Source organism: Salvelinus alpinus, chromosome 30 (assembly GCF_045679555.1).
Source record: "Salvelinus alpinus chromosome 30, SLU_Salpinus.1, whole genome shotgun sequence".
In the NCBI taxonomy this organism is placed as follows: Eukaryota; Metazoa; Chordata; class Actinopteri; order Salmoniformes; family Salmonidae; genus Salvelinus; species Salvelinus alpinus.
Genome location: NC_092115.1, coordinates 7712480 through 7730913, shown reverse-complemented (window position 1 = coordinate 7730913; position 18434 = coordinate 7712480). Strand labels below are relative to the sequence as shown.

Genomic DNA, 18434 nt, shown 5'->3' with positions numbered 1-18434 from the left:
GTAGAATGAGTTTTATATTACCCACCCTGGGCCTTATTATCCATGTCTAGTTGAGGTAGAATGTGTTTTATATGTACCCACCCTGGGCCTTATTATCCATGTCTAGTTGAGGTAGAATGTGTTTTATATTACCCACCCTGGGCCTTATTATCCATGTCTAGTTGAGGTAGAATGTGTTTTATATGTACCCACCCTGGGCCTTATTATCCATGTCTAGTTGAGGTAGAATGTGTTTTATATGTACCCACCCTGGGCCTTATTATCCATGTCTAGTTGAGGTAGAATGTGTTTTATATTACCCACCCTGGGCCTTATTATCCATGTCTAGTTGAGGTAGAATGTGTTTTATATTACCCACCCTGGGCCTTATTATCCATGTCTAGTTGAGGTAGAATGTGTTTTATATTACCCACCCTGGGCCTTATTATCCATGTCTAGTTGAGGTAGAATGTGTTTTATATTACCCACCCTGGGCCTTATTATCCATGTCTAGTTGAGGTAGAATGTGTTTTATATTACCCACCCTGGGCCTTATTATCCATGTCTAGTTGAGGTAGAATGTGTTTTATATTACCCACCCTGGGCCTTATTATCCATGTCTAGTTGAGGTAGAATGTGTTTTATATTACCCACCCTGGGCCTTATTATCCATGTCTAGTTGAGGTAGAATGTGTTTTATATTACCCACCCTGGGCCTTATTATCCATGTCTAGTTGAGGTAGAATGTGTTTTATATTACCCACCCTGGGCCTTATTATCCATGTCTAGTTGAGGTAGAATGTGTTTTATATTACCCACCCTGGGCCTTATTATCCATGTCTAGTTGAGGTAGAAGGAGTTTTATATTACCCACCCTGGGCCTTATTATCCATGTCTAGTTGAGGTAGAAGGAGTTTTATATTACCCACCCTGGGCCTTATTATCCATGTCTAGTTGAGGTAGAAGGAGTTTTATATTACCCACCCTGGGCCTTATTATCCATGTCTAGTTGAGGTAGAAGGAGTTTTATATTACCCACCCTGGGCCTTATTATCCATGTCTAGTTGAGGTAGAAGGAGTTTTATATTACCCACCCTGGGCCTTATTATCCATGTCTAGTTGAGGTAGAAGGAGTTTTATATTACCCACCCTGGGCCTTATTATCCATGTCTAGTTGAGGTAGAATGTGTTTTATATTACCCACCCTGGGCCTTATTATCCATGTCTAGTTGAGGTAGAATGTGTTTTATATTACCCACCCTGGGCCTTATTATCCATGTCTAGTTGAGGTAGAATGTGTTTTATATTACCCACCCTGGGCCTTATTATCCATGTCTAGTTGAGGTAGAAGGAGTTTTATATTACCCACCCTGGGCCTTATTATCCATGTCTAGTTGAGGTAGAATGAGTTTTATATTACCCACCCTGGGCCTTATTATCCATGTCTAGTTGAGGTAGAATGAGTTTTATATTACCCACCCTGGGCCTTATTATCCATGTCTAGTTGAGGTAGAATGTGTTTTATATTACCCACCCTGGGCCTTATTATCCATGTCTAGTTGAGGTAGAATGTGTTTTATATGTACCCACCCTGGGCCTTATTATCCATGTCTAGTTGAGGTAGAATGTGTTTTATATTACCCACCCTGGGCCTTATTATCCATGTCTAGTTGAGGTAGAATGTGTTTTATATTACCCACCCTGGGCCTTATTATCCATGTCTAGTTGAGGTAGAATGTGTTTTATATTACCCACCCTGGGCCTTATTATCCATGTCTAGTTGAGGTAGAATGTGTTTTATATTACCCACCCTGGGCCTTATTATCCATGTCTAGTTGAGGTAGAATGTGTTTTATATTACCCACCCTGGGCCTTATTATCCATGTCTAGTTGAGGTAGAATGTGTTTTATATTACCCACCCTGGGCCTTATTATCCATGTCTAGTTGAGGTAGAATGTGTTTTATATTACCCACCCTGGGCCTTATTATCCATGTCTAGTTGAGGTAGAATGTGTTTTATATTACCCACCCTGGGCCTTATTATCCATGTCTAGTTGAGGTAGAAGGAGTTTTATATTACCCACCCTGGGCCTTATTATCCATGTCTAGTTGAGGTAGAAGGAGTTTTATATTACCCACCCTGGGCCTTATTATCCATGTCTAGTTGAGGTAGAAGGAGTTTTATATTACCCACCCTGGGCCTTATTATCCATGTCTAGTTGAGGTAGAAGGAGTTTTATATTACCCACCCTGGGCCTTATTATCCATGTCTAGTTGAGGTAGAAGGAGTTTTATATTACCCACCCTGGGCCTTATTATCCATGTCTAGTTGAGGTAGAAGGAGTTTTATATTACCCACCCTGGGCCTTATTATCCATGTCTAGTTGAGGTAGAAGGAGTTTTATATTACCCACCCTGGGCCTTATTATCCATGTCTAGTTGAGGTAGAATGTGTTTTATATTACCCACCCTGGGCCTTATTATCCATGTCTAGTTGAGGTAGAATGTGTTTTATATTACCCACCCTGGGCCTTATTATCCATGTCTAGTTGAGGTAGAATGTGTTTTATATTACCCACCCTGGGCCTTATTATCCATGTCTAGTTGAGGTAGAATGTGTTTTATATTACCCACCCTGGGCCTTATTATCCATGTCTAGTTGAGGTAGAATGTGTTTTATATTACCCACCCTGGGCCTTATTATCCATGTCTAGTTGAGGTAGAATGTGTTTTATATTACCCACCCTGGGCCTTATTATCCATGTCTAGTTGAGGTAGAATGAGTTTTATATTACCCACCCTGGGCCTTATTATCCATGTCTAGTTGAGGTAGAATGAGTTTTATATTACCCACCCTGGGCCTTATTATCCATGTCTAGTTGAGGTAGAAGGAGTTTTATATTACCCACCCTGGGCCTTATTATCCATGTCTAGTTGAGGTAGAAGGAGTTTTATATTACCCACCCTGGGCCTTATTATCCATGTCTAGTTGAGGTAGAAGGAGTTTTATATTACCCACCCTGGGCCTTATTATCCATGTCTAGTTGAGGTAGAAGGAGTTTTATATTACCCACCCTGGGCTTTATTATCCATGTCTAGTTGAGGTAGAAGGAGTTTTATATTACCCACCCTGGGCCTTATTATCCATGTCTAGTTGAGGTAGAAGGAGTTTTATATGTAATTCTATGCCCCTTACTACTGATACAAGGTCCAATATTTTCTCATGACCCAAACGGTTAATGTTAGGAAGTTAATCTGATCCTAGATCTGTGGTTATGGGCATCTTATACCTCAAGCTATTGCTCCAGTGGAAATTTGCTGTTGTCATCAACGTGAGCCAGTTGGGAGGACGACCCAAAGCGTAACCTTATAAGAAGGAGCTGGTTTATTGGTTTGCTTTACCGCAGGTTTAAAACTCCAGCCAACGAGTCACTCAGTGGGAGAAGAATGTGGCAGAGGCATATTGCATAAAAACATGTTTTTTTTAAATTAGTCACCGCTCTGAATATATATATATATATATATAACAGTGTTCTATAGTATGTAGTGTGAACAAAATTATCCACAGGGAACACAACCTGAGCCACACACAAATCGACCAAGATTTCATTCCCAGGTGAGGCACAATAGCCTATGGTCAGAATCTAGTCTACTGTAAATCCTTACTCTCATCTAATTCACTAACTAATCATGTTAATGTGGAACTCCACAAAGGGGTGAACATATACCAACATAGCATCAAATATACCAGACTCATTACTGCTGCGATCCCGGTAGTGAACCAGGTCAGATCAGGCTGTCTCGTGAGGCTAATATCCAACACACACACAAAATGGATGAAATATTACCGTACCATATAAATATAATTACAGAATGTTGACTTGAATGGGGATGCATGTTCTAGAACCTCTATTTCTATGGCATCTAATGTACATTCAGAGAATAGCTGGTGTCTGTATTACAGTTCTACCAAGTATTCATACCACTGACAGACTTTTATAAAAGGTGTTTTGACTGCAGCTAAATCAACTGTAATTTGGATATTGTATACGCTCATACCTAGTAATAACCAGTTATAACCAATGCGAGTACATAAGGTGCTCGATCTCTGCAGGTGATCCGTCTTTCAGGACAAGATCACTGTAACAGGTCCCTCTCCACCCTGTGATGATATGCCTTACTTAATATTATGTCTCTAGAGAAACCTGATATCACAACTAACAAAGTCTTACTATATTTAAATTATTTGATTTGATTTCAACTAACTTGTTTTAATTCAATTAAAATTAGAGTCTTGCATAAGAGGCTGGTAATAACGCTTCCTGTATGAGTGGCATTTTGGCCACATGGCCTGTACAGGAATAGGGAATGACAACCTAAGCTGGTGTTTATCCCACCTCATGACACAGAAAACAACTTTGGTCACCAGCTGTCGAATTTTTCTCTTTCACACCTCAATTAATGTTGCCAATAGACACAGTCTAGTAAAACGGCATGAGGTTTCATAACATGACTTTACACTGTGTTCATGGGTCAAGCCCTCCTCACTACCAAAAATGAGCTTGTGCTTGTGATGCAGCTGTCAAAGCTATTTGTACCAAGAATGTTGTCCTTGTGTTGGGACAAACAAAAAGGTAGCTGACTTGCTGATCACCCTTATTTTTTTTTAAATATTGCAGTTTCACAATCAACTGTAGTATTTTTGGATGCAGTAATTACAGAATAACGGCAGTTGCATCATTTTTTTCGTAAGGGCATCATATGTAGCATTAAGCACACTTTTCTCATGAGCGCTGTTCAAATACCCATACTAACATACTGTATACTACATACTTAAATAGTATATACTACTAGTTCATTTTTGTGTACTGGAAAAGAACGGTATCCTTTCAGTTGAGTGTACGAGCACTTCACCTGTCTACCGGAAGTTGATGCTGTTGCTATGCAACTTAATGCTAGCTTGTTACTTTATTACATTGCTCAACATTTTCTTCACATTTCTCATAATTAGTTAAAGGAATGAATTTGCTCTCGTCGGATTTCGGCTGCATTTTTTCCACCATTTTCTTCAAATCTGAAAATGTTGTGAAGCCACGCCCATTTTCCAAAGAATTGCATTATGGGCCCTAAACCCACGGTAATAGTGTCCGCTGCTTGTATACTTCATATTTTGGCAAATGTAATGTGAGTTAACTAACTTTTGTACATCGCGCTGGTCCGTACCTTGACCTTATTTTAGCGCCCAAAAAACATTATACTTCCAGATCAACTGTAATATCAATATCATTGTAAAGCACAATTTCTCCCCTTCACAACAAAATCAATGACAAGCCCTTCATGATGCCTATCTCTGCATGATTCAAGAAGGCAATGAGCCCTGTCGGGTATTTTTAAAAATAGCGTGTGGGGAAGCGAAACCTATTGCGTGATAGGGAAAGGGGGAGATGTGTGTGGGGAAACAGCTTTTTTCACTCGATCTGTCCAACTTATCACCTTATCACCTCTAAAATGTAAATAAAACACGACAAAGGGTTTATATAATGTGTCATTACATACCTATTTGAAGGTTTGTGTCGAATTTGAATCGGGTTTTTAGGGTGGTGCTAAAGTGATCTTCAGAAGTAAACAGCGGCTTTTGAGAGTTATGATAGCTTGCAGTGATGACGCAAAAAATGACTAGGTATCCCCCCCTTACCCTGTCCCTTTCTTGTTTTTAAACGATGAGAGAAGTGCTACACCTGGTGGAGAGAGACTGTAAGACAGAATTAGTTGCTTTATGCGTGCTGTACGTTACGTCGTGACACGTCACGATGTAACGTACAGCGTCGGAGAGGTCCATTTTTTTCAACTTTTCTCCAATACTATAGAGCCATTACCATGTCAATCAACGCTTGAATAGAAACCTAGTTCACACCCCAGATTTCGATGCCAACCCAGTCGCTACAGTCCCATTAGATTTCATTGCAGCCTCGTTTGAATGTCGCAGTTGCACAAATTAGTACGGAATGGGGTTAGTCACTGTTAGTACGACATCGGGGAACTTTTGCCATACTAACTGTATCCATACTATGACCAATAAGCATACTAGATACTCAACTTACATCACAAATAATAGCGTTAGTGCGGTTAGTATGAGTATTCGGACACAGCTACGGGTCTGATGCCAAGCAAAAATCAGCGCACAGAGGCAGCCTGTGCAAATGAATCCCACTAATTTCAAACAGCTGTCAAAACCCTAAAAGGTATGACAGATGAGGCCATTGGAAGTGTAAAAAAATCTATATATTTCTTTTAAGATGGCAACATCGAAGCATATTTCTTAATTTTTTGCTGTTATTTTAGGTTTTCCCTGCATAAAAGTAGAATGAGAACGCTTGAGACACTAATCTTGCCTACAAGGGTTAGTTCGCCCCCCCAAAAAATTTGGCCTATACCATTTTCCACATTTAACTTGGCTGTTGTCAAACACCAGACCATTTCTCCATATTTGTGTAATTTAGTTACTTACAGCCTCTGGTTAGCATTACCGTATACAGGACCAAACATAATTGAAGCCAAGAAGACCATATAAAGCATGAACATGCCCTTAAACTAGGTCCAATTTGGTTTGGATTTCGTTGATATCATTAATAATCATTTCCACTAACACTTGTCAGTGCTCTGCAAAATCTGTAAAATGTTGTTGCAAGTGAGATACAGTGCATTCGAAAAGTATTAAGACCCCTTCCCTTCTTCCACATTTTGTTAAGTTATAGCCTTATTCTAAAATGGATTAAATTATAAATCTACACACAATACCCCTTAATGACAAAGCGAATAATTTTTTTTCTAAAAACCTGATTTTAAACTGTAATTCCTTATTCAGACCCTTTGTTATAAAACTCGAAATTGAGCTCACGTGCATCCTGTTTCCATTGATCACCCTTGAGATGTATCTACAACTTGATTGTGGTCCACCTGTGGTAAATTTAATTGATAGGACTTGAAAAGGCTCAAACCTGTCTAGATTTGACAGTGCATGTCAGAGCAAAAACCAAGCCAAGAGATGAAAGGATTGTGTCAAGCCACAAATCTGGAGAAGGGTACCAAAACATTTCTGCAGCATTGAAGGTCCCAAAGTACATAGTGGCCTCCATCATTCTTAAATTAAATAAGTTTGGAACCCCCAAGACTCTTCTTAGAGATGGCCACCCGGCCAAACTGAGCAATCAGGGGAGAAGGGCCTTGGTCAGGAAGGTGACCAACAACCGGTGGTCACTTTGACAGAGCTCCAGAGTTCTTCTGTGTTGATATGAGAAACCTTCCAGAAGGACAAACATCTCTGCAGCACTCTACCAATCAGGTCTTTATGGTAGAGTGGCCAGACGGAAGCTACTCCTCAGTAAAATGCACATAACAGCCCGCTTGGAGATTACAAAAAGGCACCTAAAGGACTCTAAGACCGTGAAAAACAAGATTCTCTGGTCTGATGAAACTAAGATTGAACTCTTTGGCTCGAATGCCAAGATTCAAGTCTGGAGGAAACCTTGGCACCATCCCTACGGTGAAGCATGGTGGTGGCAGCATCATGCTGTAGGAATGTTTTAACAGCGGCAGAGACTGAGAGACTAAACAGGATCGAGGGATGGACGAACAGAGCAAAGTTGAGAGATCTTTTTATAAAATTTGTTTGGTACTTTTAACCCTTTTTCTCCCCTATATCGTGATATCCAATTGGTAGTTACAATCTTGTCCCATTGCTGCAACTCCCATATGGACTCCGGAAAGGAAAAGGTCGAGAACCATGCGTCCTCCGAAACACGACCCTGCTAAGCAGGTAGTTTCTCCCATTCTTCTCTGCAGGTCCTCTCAAGCTAACTGCTTCTTGACACACTCCTCGCTTAACCTGGAAGCCGTACAACCGGCAACCAAAGTCAGCTTGCAGGCGCCCGGCCAGCCACAAGGAGTCACTACATAGGACAAGGACATCCCAGCCGGCCAAACACTACCCTAACCCGGACAACACTGGGCCAATTGTGCGCCGCCTCCTGGGTCTCCCGATCACGGCAGGCTGTGACACAGCCTGGGATCGAAACGGGTTGATCCCACACAGCAGGAGTGGCTTCGGGAAAAGTCTCTGAATGTCCTTGAGTGGCCCTGCCAGAGCCCGGACTTGAACACAATCGAACATCTCTGGAGAGACCTGAAAATAGCTGTGCAGCGACGCTCCCCATCCAACCTGACAGAGCTTGAGAGGACCTGCAGAGAAGAATGGGAGAAACTACCCAAATACAGGTGTGCCAAGCTTGTAGCGTCATACCCAAGAAGACTCTAAACTTGTAATCGCTGCCAAGGTGCTTCAACAAAGTACTGAGTAAAGCGTCTTAATGCTTATGTAAATATGTGATATTTCCGTTTTTTATATTTTTTATATACACATGTGCAAAAATGTCTATAAACCTGTTTTTGCTTTGTCATTATGGGGCATTTTGTGTAGATTGATGAGGGGGGGGGAAACTATTTAATTCATTTTAGAATAAGGCTAACGTTAAAAAAATGTGGAGAAAGTCAAGGGGTCTGAATACTTTCCAAATGATTTGTATGGGGAATTTCAGACATGCTACATACAGAGGCAAATCACATCAAGAAAAGGCCAACAAGAAGATAACATGTATATTCTTAATGCTTTACATTTATACAATGGGTCTTTGCTGAACTGTCAGAAGATGTCCACCACCAGAACGGGTCAGATCATTTCCAACACCAGAACGGGTCAGATCATTTCCAACACCAGAGCGGGTCAGATCATTTCCACCACCAGAACGGGTCAGATCATTTCCACCACCAGAACGGGTCAGATCATTTCCACCACCAGAACGGGTCAGATCATTTCCACCACCAGAACGGGTCAGATCATTTCCACCACCAGAACGGGTCAGATCATTTCCACCACCAGAACGGGTCAGATCATTTCCACCACCAGAACGGGTCAGATCATTTCCACCACCAGAACGGGTCAGATCATTTCCACCACCAGAACGGGTCAGATCATTTCCAACACCAGAACGGGTCAGATCATTTCCAACACCAGAACGGGTCAGATCATTTCCAACACCAGAACGGGTCAGATCATTTCCAACACCAGAACGGGTCAGATCATTTCCAACACCAGAACGGGTCAGATCATTTCCACCACCAGAACGGGTCAGATCATTTCCACCACCAGAACGGTTCAGATCATTTCCACCACCAGAACGGGTCAGATCATTTCCACCACCAGAACGGGTCAGATCATTTCCACCCCCAGAAAGGGTCAGATCATTTCCACCCCCAGAACGGGTCAGATCATTTCCACCACCAGAACGGGTCAGATCATTTCCACCACCAGAACGGGTCAGATCATTTCCACCACCAGAACGGGTCAGATCATTTCCACCACCAGAACGGGTCAGATCATTTCCACCACCAGAACGGGTCAGATCATTTCCACCACCAGAACGGGTCAGATCATTTCCACCACCAGAACGGGTCAGATCATTTCCACCACCAGAACGGGTCAGATCATTTCCACCACCAGAACGGGTCAGATCATTTCCACCACCAGAACGGGTCAGATCATTTCCACCACCAGAACGGGTCAGATCATTTCCACCACCAGAACGGGTCAGATCATTTCCACCACCAGAACGGGTCAGATCATTTCCACCCCCAGAACGGGTCAGATCATTTCCACCCCCAGAACGGGTCAGATCATTTCCACCCCCAGAACGGGTCAGATCATTTCCTCCACCAGAACGGGTCAGATCATTTCCACCCCCAGAACGGGTCAGATCATTTCCACCCCCAGAACGGGTCAGATCATTTCCACCACCAGAACGGGTCAGATCATTTCCACCACCAGAACGGGTCAGATCATTTCCACCACCAGAACGGGTCAGATCATTTCCACCACCAGAACGGGTCAGATCATTTCCACCACCAGAACAGGTCAGATTATTTCCACCACCAGAACAGGTCAGATCATTTCCACCACCAGAACAGGTCAGATCATTTCCACCACCAGAACGGGTCAGATCATTTCCACCACCAGAACGGGTCAGATCATTTCCACCACCAGAACGGGTCAGATCATTTCCACCACCAGAACGGGTCAGATCATTTCCACCACCAGAACGGGTCAGATCATTTCCACCACCAGAACGGGTCAGATCATTTCCAACACCAGAACGGGTCAGATCATTTCCACCACCAGAACGGGTCAGATCATTTCCACCACCAGAACGGGTCAGATCATTTCAGAACAGGTCAGATCATTTCCACCAACAGAACGGGTCAGATCATTTCCACCACCAGAACGGGTCAGATTATTTCCACCACCAGAACAGGTCAGATTATTTCCACCACCAGAACAGGTCAGATTATTTCCACCACCAGAACAGGTCAGATCATTTCCACCACCAGAACAGGTCAGATCATTTCCACCACCAGAACGGGTCAGATCTGGTTCTGGTGGTGGAAATGATCTGACCCGTTCTGGTGGTGGAAATGATCTGACCTGTTCTGGTGGTGGAAATGATCTGACCTGTTCTGGTGGTGGAAATAATCTGACCCGTTCTGGTGGTGGAAATGATCTGACCCGTTCTGGTGGTGGAAATGATCTGACCTGTTCTGAAATGATCTGACCCGTTCTGGTGGTGGAAATGATCTGACCCGTTCTGGTGGTGGAAATGATCTGACCCGTTCTGGTGGTGGAAATGATCTGACCCGTTCTGGTGGTGGAAATGATCTGACCCGTTCTGGTGGTGGAAATGATCTGACCCGTTCTGGTGGTGGAAATGATCTGACCCGTTCTGGTGGTGGAAATGATCTGACCCGTTCTGGTGGTGGAAATGATCTGACCTGTTCTGGTGGTGGAAATGATCTGACCTGTTCTGGTGGTGGAAATAATCTGACCTGTTCTGGTGGTGGAAATAATCTGACCCGTTCTGGTGGTGGAAATGATCTGACCCGTTCTGTTGGTGGAAATGATCTGACCTGTTCTGAAATGATCTGACCCGTTCTGGTGGTGGAAATGATCTGACCCGTTCTGGTGGTGGAAATGATCTGACCCGTTCTGGTGTTGGAAATGATCTGACCCGTTCTGGTGGTGGAAATGATCTGACCCGTTCTGGTGGTGGAAATGATCTGACCCGTTCTGGTGGTGGAAATGATCTGACCCGTTCTGGTGGTGGAAATGATCTGACCCGTTCTGGTGGTGGAAATGATCTGACCCGTTCTGGTGGTGGAAATGATCTGACCCGTTCTGGTGGTGGAAATGATCTGACCCGTTCTGGTGGTGGAAATAATCTGACCTGTTCTGGTGGTGGAAATGATCTGACCCGTTCTGGTGGAGGAAATGATCTGACCCGTTCTGGGGGTGGAAATGATCTGACCCGTTCTGGGGGTGGAAATGATCTGACCCGTTCTGGGGGTGGAAATGATCTGACCCGTTCTGGTGGTGGAAATGATCTGACCCGTTCTGGTGGTGGAAATGATCTGACCCGTTCTGGTGGTGGAAATGATCTGACCCGTTCTGGTGGTGGAAATGATCTGACCCGTTCTGGTGGTGGAAATGATCTGACCCGTTCTGGTGGTGGAAATGATCTGACCCGTTCTGGTGGTGGAAATGATCTGACCCGTTCTGGTGGTGGAAATGATCTGACCCGTTCTGGTGGTGGAAATAATCTGACCTGTTCTGGTGGTGGAAATGATCTGACCCGTTCTGGTGGTGGAAATGATCTGACCCGTTCTGGTGGTGGAAATGATCTGACCCGTTCTGGTGGTGGAAATGATCTGACCCGTTCTGGTGGTGGAAATGATCTGACCCGTTCTGGGGGTGGAAATGATCTGACCCTTTCTGGGGGTGGAAATGATCTGACCCGTTCTGGTGGTGGAAATGATCTGACCCGTTCTGGTGGTGGAAATGATCTGACCCGTTCTGGTGGTGGAAATGATCTGACCCGTTCTGGTGGTGGAAATGATCTGACCCGTTCTGGTGTTGGAAATGATCTGACCCGTTCTGGTGTTGGAAATGATCTGACCCGTTCTGGTGTTGGAAATGATCTGACCCGTTCTGGTGGTGGAAATGATCTGACCCGTTCTGGTGGTGGAAATGATCTGACCCGTTCTGGTGGTGGAAATGATCTGACCCGTTCTGGTGGTGGAAATGATCTGACCCGTTCTGGTGGTGGAAATGATCTGACCCGTTCTGGTGGTGGAAATGATCTGACCCGCTCTGGTGGTGGAAATGATCTGACCCGTTCTGGTGGTGGAAATGATCTGACCCGTTCTGGTGGTGGAAATGATCTGACCCGTTCTGGTGGTGGAAATGATCTGACCCGTTCTGGTGGTGGAAATGATCTGACCCGTTCTGGTGGTGGAAATGATCTGACCCGTTCTGGTGGTGGAAATGATCTGACCCGTTCTGGTGGTGGAAATGATCTGACCCGTTCTGGTGGTGGAAATGATCTGACCCGTTCTGGTGGTGGAAATGATCTGACCCGTTCTGGTGGTGGAAATGATCTGACCCGTTCTGGTGGTGGAAATGATCTGACCCGTTCTGGTGGTGGAAATGATCTGACCCGTTCTGGTGGTGGAAATGATCTGACCCGTTCTGGTGGTGGAAATGATCTGACCCGTTCTGGTGGTGGAAATAATCTGACCCGTTCTGGTGGTGGAAATGATCTGACCCGTTCTGGTGGTGGAAATGATCTGACCCGTTCTGGTGGTGGAAATGATCTGACCCGTTCTGGTGGTGGAAATGATCTGACCCGTTCTGGGGGTGGAAATGATCTGACCCTTTCTGGGGGTGGAAATGATCTGACCCGTTCTGGTGGTGGAAATGATCTGACCCGTTCTGGTGGTGGAAATGATCTGACCCGTTCTGGTGGTGGAAATGATCTGACCCGTTCTGGTGGTGGAAATGATCTGACCCGTTCTGGTGTTGGAAATGATCTGACCCGTTCTGGTGTTGGAAATGATCTGACCCGTTCTGGTGGTGGAAATGATCTGACCCGTTCTGGTGGTGGAAATGATCTGACCCGTTCTGGTGGTGGAAATGATCTGACCCGTTCTGGTGGTGGAAATGATCTGACCCGTTCTGGTGGTGGAAATGATCTGACCCGTTCTGGTGGTGGAAATGATCTGACCCGTTCTGGTGGTGGGAATGACCAGAACGGGTCAGATCATTTCCACCACCAGAACGGGTCAGATCATTTCCACCACCAGAACGGGTCAGATCATTTCCACCACCAGAACGGGTCAGATCATTTCCACCACCAGAACGGGTCAGATCATTTCCACCACCAGAACGGGTCAGATCATTTCCACCACCAGAACGGGTCAGATCATTTCCACCACCAGAACGGGTCAGATCATTTCCACCACCAGAGCGGGTCAGATCATTTCCACCACCAGAACGGGTCAGATCATTTCCACCACCAGAACGGGTCAGATCATTTCCACCACCAGAACGGGTCAGATCATTTCCACCACCAGAACGGGTCAGATCATTTCCACCATCACAGCAGAAACAGAGTTCTGGTGAGAAAGGTTAAGCTTTTCAGATGCTGCTGTGGTGTGATCTGTTTTCTTTAAATCAATAATTCATACTCTTTAAAAAATGAATAGAACTTTTAGTTGGTTATACCTGAGATATACCAATGACAAGGCTACCAATGGCCCAATGTAAATCAAATGGCAGGAAGCTTGGCCCCAGTGATGTACTGGGCCATACGCACTACCCTCTGTATGAAATGTAATGTGAATATCCTATGCTGCGTAATAAATCGAATTTAGATTGTCTGTCCTAGATATGCCTGTTTCAGATCAAATCAGCTTTTTTTTCGGGATATAGCAATATTTCATAGCTACACATAACTGGCGACACTGTATGAAGAAAGATTGGGTCAATTGTGTTGCCTGGATGATTATATTACTGAAACAACGTAGCCTGCAAAATGGTATGACGTTGCCACAATTATGGCTTCAGAACGTACTGTAAAACTCGTTCCTTTTCTCCAGTTGCACTTACCCTCGCTCCCACTTTGTTTCCCATTGTTCGCACCCATCCTGTGTAATGCATTATCTATTCACAGAGCTCGGAGGTATCCATCAAATAAAAAGTATTCCTACAAAAACGTGCGCGTTTATATGAGGGGAAATTCGCGTGGATCCTCTTTTTTTTTTCCCCAGCGGAAGATAGTCCCCCAAAAAACGTTCCTCTCAAACCATAAATCCAAACGTAGTCAGCATGTCATTACAGATACTGAATACATTTTGATTTTAAACTAAATTCTTACAAGACGTGCAGGTAATAGTGCACTATTCCAACGACTGTTGAAGGCGAAAAATGTATTTTATCTCCGAGTGTTACAAATGGAAACTTATTCGCATCCAGCTTTAGTTTGATATAAACAAAACCCGAAACTTGTTGCGTCAAGACGCAATGCATCCAATCCTGCCGAGTATGAAACCGTTACCATGTAGACATACTTTCGGCGGCCGCGAGAGGCAACGGCGATTTGCTGTAAACCCCCCCCCCCCCCTCTTTTCCCCGGAGTGTCAATAGCCTACCATAGGAATGACGAGCGGTAGGCTACACTTTTAAAGAGACAGTGGTCCCAAAAAGTAACAACCCACGATTACGTTGATATTATCCTGATACCCGAATAAGATCTTGGAAAATTAACTCAAAAGATTGTTATGATATTCATTGGTGATTTTGGCGTAGCTGCAGAGGTGCACCACATGAAGCAACTTGGACAGTTGCTTGCAACAAAGTTGCATTTGGGTTTGCTCCCAATCATTGGTTGTCTCTTTAAAAAAAAATATGCCTGCAACTTTACTTGCAACTCATTACACGTTGTAGAAAAGTGAAGCGCACCCGTGTGTACATGCGCAGATACTCTGTGTGACATATATGAGAGAAAAGTATGTATGTAACATATTTTGGGGTAACTTGGGGATCGGCTCCACCTGGTGGACAGTTGCTCATCCAGTGATCCAGACATCCAGGCCAAGGCCCAGTATCCAGCAGAGCCAAAGCAATGGTCAATCTGTCTGGGCCAGTGTAAACAACGTGAGAGAGAGAGGCCCTCCACGTGATAGGGAGTGCCAGGTGTCGGACATCAGGATAAGCCTGATGTACTCTTTATTTTTTATTTTATTTATATTTTTATCTATTATTATTATATATATATATTTTAAATGTTTTAACATTTATTTAACTAGGCAAGTCAGTTATGAACAAATTATTATTTACAATGACGGCCTACCCCGGCCAAACCCGGACGATGCTGGGCCAATTGTGCGCCACCCTATGGCACTCCCAATCACGGCCCGTTGTGATACAGCCTGGAATTGAACCAGGGTGTCTGTAGTGACGCCTCTATCACTACGATGCAGTGCCTCCGGGAGGTTTTCAGTAAGGCTCGTGCTACCTCCCTTCCTCCACATCGTCCTTACAATTGACCTCCTCCCGGGCACCACACCGCCTCGAGGACGGATTTATTCCCTGTCTGGCCCTGAAACCAAGGCTATGGAGGAGTACATTGATAGCTCTCTGGCGGCTAGAAGCATTCGCCCTTAGCCCTCTCCTGCCGGCGCAGGGTTTTTCTTTGTGGGAAAGAAGGACCCTGCATCCATGTATTGATTACCGGGGTCTCAATGACATCACAGTCAAGAACCGGTAACCGCTACCACTCCTCTCCTCAGCTTTCGAACGTCTCCAGGGGCCAACCATCTTTTCTAAACTGGACCTCCGAAATGCCTACCACTTTGTTCGGATGCGCGAAGGAGACGAGTGGAAGACTGCTTTCAATACAGCAAGTGGACACTATGAGTGCCTGGTCATGCCGTTTGGACTCACTAACGCTCCTGCTGTCTTCCAGGCTCTGGTTAACGATGTGCTCTGGGACATGTTGAATCGGTTTGTTTTTTGTGTACCTCGATGACATCCTGTTTTTCTCCCGTTCTGCCCGGGAACACGTTCTCCATGTGCGACAAGTTCTTCAGCGCCTTCTGGAGAACCAGTTGTTTGTTAAAGCGGAGAAGTGCGAGTTCCACCGCTTCACAATCACTTTTCTGGGATACGTCATCTCTGAAGGGAATGTTCAGATGGATCCGGAAAAAGTGAGAGCAGTGGTGGATTGGCCCCAACCCACGTCCAGAGTGCAGCTACAGCGGTTTCTGGGGTTTGCTAATTATTACCGCCATTTCTTTCGGGGCTACAGCAACCTGGCGACTCCCCTCTCTGCACTCACCTCTCCCAAGGTACCGTTCACAAGGCTTTTGTGGATTTGAAGCAATGATTCACCACTGCCCCCATCCTCATCCATCTGGATCTGACCCGTCAGTTTGTGGTGGAGGTTGACGCTTCCGACGTGGGAGTAGGAGCCGTTCTTTCCCAGCGATCCGTCCAGGACCAAAAGCTTCATCACTGTGCCTTCATGTCCCATTGTCTCAACTCGGTGGAGAGGATCTATGACGTTGGCAACCGGGAACTCCTAGCAGTAAAGATGACCCTGGAGGAGTGGAGGCATTGGCTGGAAGGGGTGGAACATCCATTTTTGGTTTGGGCCGACCACAATAATTTGGAATATCTAAGCACAGCCAAGCGCCTTAACTCTAGGCAGGCCCGGTGTGCTCTGTTAATCACTAGGTATAATTTCACCATCTCCTACCGCCCAGGGTGCAAAAATGTGAAGCCGGACACCCTTTCCCGCATGTACAGTTCCGCTGCCACACTCTCGGAATCAGAGACCATTCTCCCTGCCTCGTGTTTGCCGGCTGCGGTTGTCTGGGGTATTGAGGCTCTGGTTCGCAAAGCACAATGTTCCCAGCCGGACCCTGGAGAAGTCCCAGCTAACTGGATGTTTGTTCCTGATTCGGTCCGGTCCCAAATTGTGGAATGGGCTCACTCCTCCAGGCTTACCTGTCATCCTGGTGCTCGTTGTACCTTGGCTTTCCTCCAACAGCGCTTCTTGTGGCCCACCATGGCTCCTGATGTCTCGGCCTTCGTCGCCGCATGCATAGTGTCTGCCCAAAGCAAGACTCCACGGCAAGCTCAGTCTGGTCTCCTTCAGCCACTTCCTGTTCCTCATCGCCCCTGGTCCCATATTTCCCTGGATTTTGTCACTGGGCTTCCTCCGTCAGATGGCAACACCACCATCCTGATGGTGAATGACAGGTTCTCCAAGGCCGCCCATTTCATCCCTCTTCCTAAATTACCTTCCGCCAAGGAGATGGCCCAGCTCATGGTGCAGCACGTCTTCCGAATCCATGGACTCCCATTCGACATTGTCTCGGATCGGGGTCCTCAGTCTTCGTCCCGATTCTGGAAGACGTTCTGCACTCTTATCGGGTCGTCGGCCAGCCTGTCCTTCGGGTTTCATCCCCAGTCCAACGGCCAGTCGGAGTGAGCTAATCAAGATATGGAGACGGCACTCCGGCGTCTTGTTGCCAGTAACCCCACCACCTGGAGCCAGCAACCGGTCTGGGTGTAATATTCCAGGAACACTCTCCCCTGCTCAGCTACTGGACTATCCCCCTCGAATGCTCCATGGGATATCAGCCCCCGCTCTTCCCAGAGCAAGAAGCGGAGGTCAACATACCTTCAGCCCAGATGTTCGTCCGTCGCTGTTGGCGTACCTGGAAATGAGCTCGGGCAGCTCTTCTCAAGACAACCTCCAGGTATCGTTGACAAGCAGACCGCCACGGACTCTTCCTCGCTATCGGGTCGGGCAGAGGGCATGGTTGTCCACTCAGGACCTACCCCTCCGGGTAGAATCCCATAAACTTTACCCGCGTTTCATTGGTCCTTTCCCCATTTCTAGATTCATTAGTCCCACTGCTGCCCATCTGCTGTTTCCCCGTACCCTCCGTGTTCACCCTACTTTCATGTGTCCAGGATTAAGCCCTTGTCTCACAGTCCTCTGTCTTCCGTTTCTAGGCCCATCCCTCCCCCCCGGCTCATCAATGGCCAGCCGGGCATATACGGTGAGACGCCTCCTGAGCGTTCGACCACGAGTCAGGGGTTTCCAGTACCTGGTTGACTGGAAGGGTTATGGTCCGGAGAAGAGGTGCTGGGTTCCTTCTAAAGACATCCTGGACCCGGCCCTCATCGACGATTTTCACCACCAACACCCCAGTCAGCCAGGTATGCGCCCAGGTAGGACGTGATCTGGTGATCTGTTCTTGTGTTCTTGTGATTGTCTCCACCTCCTCCAGGTGTCTCTTATTTTCCCTAGTGTATTTATCCCTGTGTTTCCTGTCTCTCTGTGCCAGTTCGTCTTGTATGTTTTCAAGTCAACCAGCGTGTTTTCCCGTACTCCTGTTTCCTAGTATCTTTTTCTAGTCTTCGCAGTTTTGACCCTTGCCTGTTTTTTCTGGACTCCATACCCGCCTGCATGACCCTTCTGCCTACCCTGACATCGAG

General features: G+C 45.7%; 1 protein-coding gene across 1 annotated transcript in view; it reads right to left on the bottom strand.

Moving 5' to 3' along the window:
* The window catches only part of fbxl7 (F-box and leucine-rich repeat protein 7), a 133639-nt gene extending 119117 nt beyond the window's left edge, over positions 1 to 14522 (bottom strand). The window contains exon 1 of the mRNA XM_071377669.1: positions 14031 to 14522. Within this exon, the coding sequence (XP_071233770.1) occupies positions 14031 to 14067 (37 nt within the window). The 5' untranslated portion in view covers positions 14068 to 14522. The remainder of the gene's footprint in view (positions 1 to 14030) is intronic.
* Between the last annotated feature and the right edge of the window lie 3912 nt (positions 14523 to 18434).